Below are 3,251 nucleotides of genomic sequence, written 5' to 3' on the forward strand. Positions count from 1 at the left end.
GCAGGCGGAAAGTTTGTTTTTGCAGTTGGTATCTACGAGATAGGTCTCCCAGCACGTACAAGGCAAATACTTAGTTGGGGGCAGAGCCCCAAGGAAGTTTATTGAGCAAGAAGGAACATATCTCGTCTCAAGTACCCCAGCGCGTCTTTCCTTCTTAAAAAAGAAAAGGAGGACTTGTGGCACTTTGGAGACTAACAACTTCTTTAGACATTACTGAAGATGGCCAATTCTTATCGGTAACGAGAGAGCCCCTAACGCAAACAGAATCGCAGAGGCTGGAAGGGAGACAGGCAGACCACTCTAGAATCAAGAACTTGAGGGGGGGGGGGGGGGTTAACGGGGCAATATACGGTACTGATCTGAAAACTTTCCAACACGTGCATTTTCAGGACCATTCAAATAAAACACGTCTGGAGGCTCAAGTTACAATCCAAGGCGCGCACCGCGGGAAATGATCAAAGCATGTTAATGTCACAGTACCTGGGAGGTAGCTACCGGGAGAGAACACAACCGAAGAAACACCTCCTCTTGTCAGTGGGATCCCCATAGAAATGCAAAAACAAAAAAAGTTACCCCCGCCCCCCTCCCTCCGTACGCTAGCATCATGACTGGTATTTCCTTCAGCGGTCTGTCCTGTAACATAAGCCCTCATTCATATCCCATCAGCCCAGCGTTTCTTCTGGAGCAGGAAAGATAGGGTGACGGCCAATACACGCCTTTTGGGTTAAATCTGGGCAGCAAAAGTCAGCCACAAGTGAAGCCAATTTCCAAGCAATGGCCATGCCGAGGGGAAGGGGGAAAAAAATCTTTCGCTCCCCAGCTGTTGGAAATGGTCACCTGCACAGCCAGGAGGAGGCAGGCTGGGGCTCCAGCGCCCGAAGGGTTAATGCGGTTGCTCGGTGGGAGCGTTTCCCCGTCGGGACAAGGAATCCGGCGACCAACGGGGCTGCTGGGCGCAGAGCCCCCCGGCCGCAGCCCCAGCCGCCTCCCACCGCAACGGCAGGTGTGAAAGACACGTGGCCCGCGGTAAACGGAATGTCAAGCGGCTAAAGCAAACGTCTGCCACGGAGCCTTTGCCCTTCTGCAGGCAGCACGCCCCGGGGTGTGGGCCGGAGGCAATGGGGGAGAGGGGACACGGTCTATAAACAGGCGGCGCTGTCACGGAGTGGGGCGAGCAAGGGACCCCGGCACCCAGGCGAAGTGAGCAGCTAAGCCCCACGTGCAAAGTTGGATCCCCCAGCATCTGTGTCGGTCAGGTCTCTGATAACACACACAGTCGTGAGCAGGGACGGGGACCCCTCCCCTTGCCACAGAGAACCGGCCTGCTCGACACACAATCCATCAACCAGCTATCGCAAGGAGGAGGGAAACCAGCCTGGATTCGGCATCCAAACCAAAAACCAAACAAAATCGACCCGGCTCGTGTTTTAGTGGTTGACTTTAATTCTGCGCTGCACTTTTACTACAGGGATATAAAGAATAAATAGCAGATACTCTTCATTGACATAGGCTTAAGGCATCCAAATTTGTCCTCTGTATTTACAACAACGTTGTGCTCTAGGCGTTTATTCATTGTTCAACTCTGAAGTCCATTAAACACACACACACACACACACTTTCCGAAGAATGGAAAACAGCTTTAAAACGTCGTCTCATCAAAAGTTTGGTTTGTTTTTTAATCCTTTTATTAAAAAAAAAAGAGGGGGGGCTTCGCTCTCGCTCTGTGTCTGGCATATAAATACAAGAAATAAAAAGATACATTAGCAACGACCAGGATAATAGTCTTAAAAATACAGTAGACGCGGATTATTTCACGTATAATACTGACCTTTTAATAGTAAATTAAAACGGTGCCATATATACACACACATATACATTCTCCTACACGTTACAGTGCATTACAACGTTAACCAGAAAGCAATTGTCTTTTTTAACGGAGGGATGGGGCAGCAAAGTCCACCCTGGGAGTCCGGCTTCGGGGGGCGGGAGGGCTTAAGTGCAAGTCCTAGCAGGAGCATTTGCACTCCGAAATGATGGGGTACTGAATGGGTATCCATGTGCACCTCTGCCCCCCCCGGCGCTGGCACCTCCACCTCAGGATCGTTAAATGCACCGACTTGGCAGGCTTGCAAACCATGCCTTCTGGGACCGAACAAGACCTTTTACTGTAGCAGCTGCCCACTTTGACATAGCGGGGCCAAAAGCGGCTGCCAAGATCGGTCCACGTGTATAGGACTGGGCAGAAGCTCTGGGACCAGAGCCACATCTGCAGCTTCCTGCGCAGCTTTTTGCTCAGCCTGTGCTTTTTGCCCGGCTGCAGCCCCTCGTAAAACTCCAGCCCTTTGATGTCGCTGGGCATCGCCCCCGAGGGTCTCTGCCGGAGCAGCAAGTCCAGCTCGCCCAGATCGTCCACCCCCAGCCGGTCCTCGGGCAAGGAGACAGCCATAAAGTTAGGGTCGAAGTGTCCGCCCATGAGGCTCCGCAGCAAGGTCTCGTTAAGATCCTTCTCCTTGGGGTCAAAGATAGGGTCCGGGTGCTCGATTAGATCCACCAAGGGCAAGTTGTCGCTGGGCGCCGGGCGGATGTGCAGATAATGCTGGCTAGCGCCCTGCTCTATCCGGAGACCCAGCAGAACCACCCAGGCGTAAATAGTCACAAGGCACTGGGAATGATCCATCCTCGGGGAGATCGGCGAGGGAGGGGGGGCCAGGGCGGGAGGGGGGCTGGCTTCACCAGGCACCAGAGGAAGAAGGTGCAAGCAAATGCATCAGAAAAACAAAAACAAAAACAAAACCCTGTACGGGGCTTTATCCAAGCAGTTTGTCTTTCGGGGGAATCCGCCCCCGGCCGCCCCCAAAGGCTGCGCCCCAAGCAGCCAGGAGCAAAGCCCCCTTCCTTCTGCAACTCCTCTCTCCAGCGAATTCTCCTCCGGGAAGAGCCTTTGCGAAACTCTCCCGCTGCTTTTCCTTCCCAGGGAGGCAGAGCGCCGCTTTTCGGGGGGCAAATGCTCCTTCCCGCTGCTGCTCCCCCTTCCCAGAGCGTGCGCGCGGGAGACGGGTTGGGGTGGTCTTCTGGTGTGTGTGCAAATTCGTCCCCCCAGTTCCTTCCCGTAGGCTCCCCGCCGCAGCTTGCAAAGCAGCCTGCTCCTCCTCAGCAGCAGCCGCCACGCTCGTTGGCACCAGTTTGTCTGCTTTGCAAGGATCCAAAGCCTTTAAATTTCCTGCACTTTCAGCTCCATCACCATGGAAACC

At 53.9% G+C, this 3,251-nt stretch overlaps 1 protein-coding gene across 1 annotated transcript; it reads right to left on the bottom strand.

Moving 5' to 3' along the window:
- Nucleotides 1-1,469: 1,469 nt before the first annotated feature.
- On the bottom strand, nt 1,470-3,251 carry NOG (noggin). Its single transcript, XM_007055119.4, has one exon. The coding sequence runs from the start codon at nt 2,675-2,677 to the stop codon at nt 2,006-2,008; it is 672 nt and encodes a 223-aa protein (XP_007055181.1). The 5' UTR covers nt 2,678-3,251; the 3' UTR covers nt 1,470-2,005.

This window comes from Chelonia mydas, chromosome 14, assembly GCF_015237465.2.
Source record: "Chelonia mydas isolate rCheMyd1 chromosome 14, rCheMyd1.pri.v2, whole genome shotgun sequence".
NCBI lineage: Eukaryota > Metazoa > Chordata > Testudines > Cheloniidae > Chelonia > Chelonia mydas.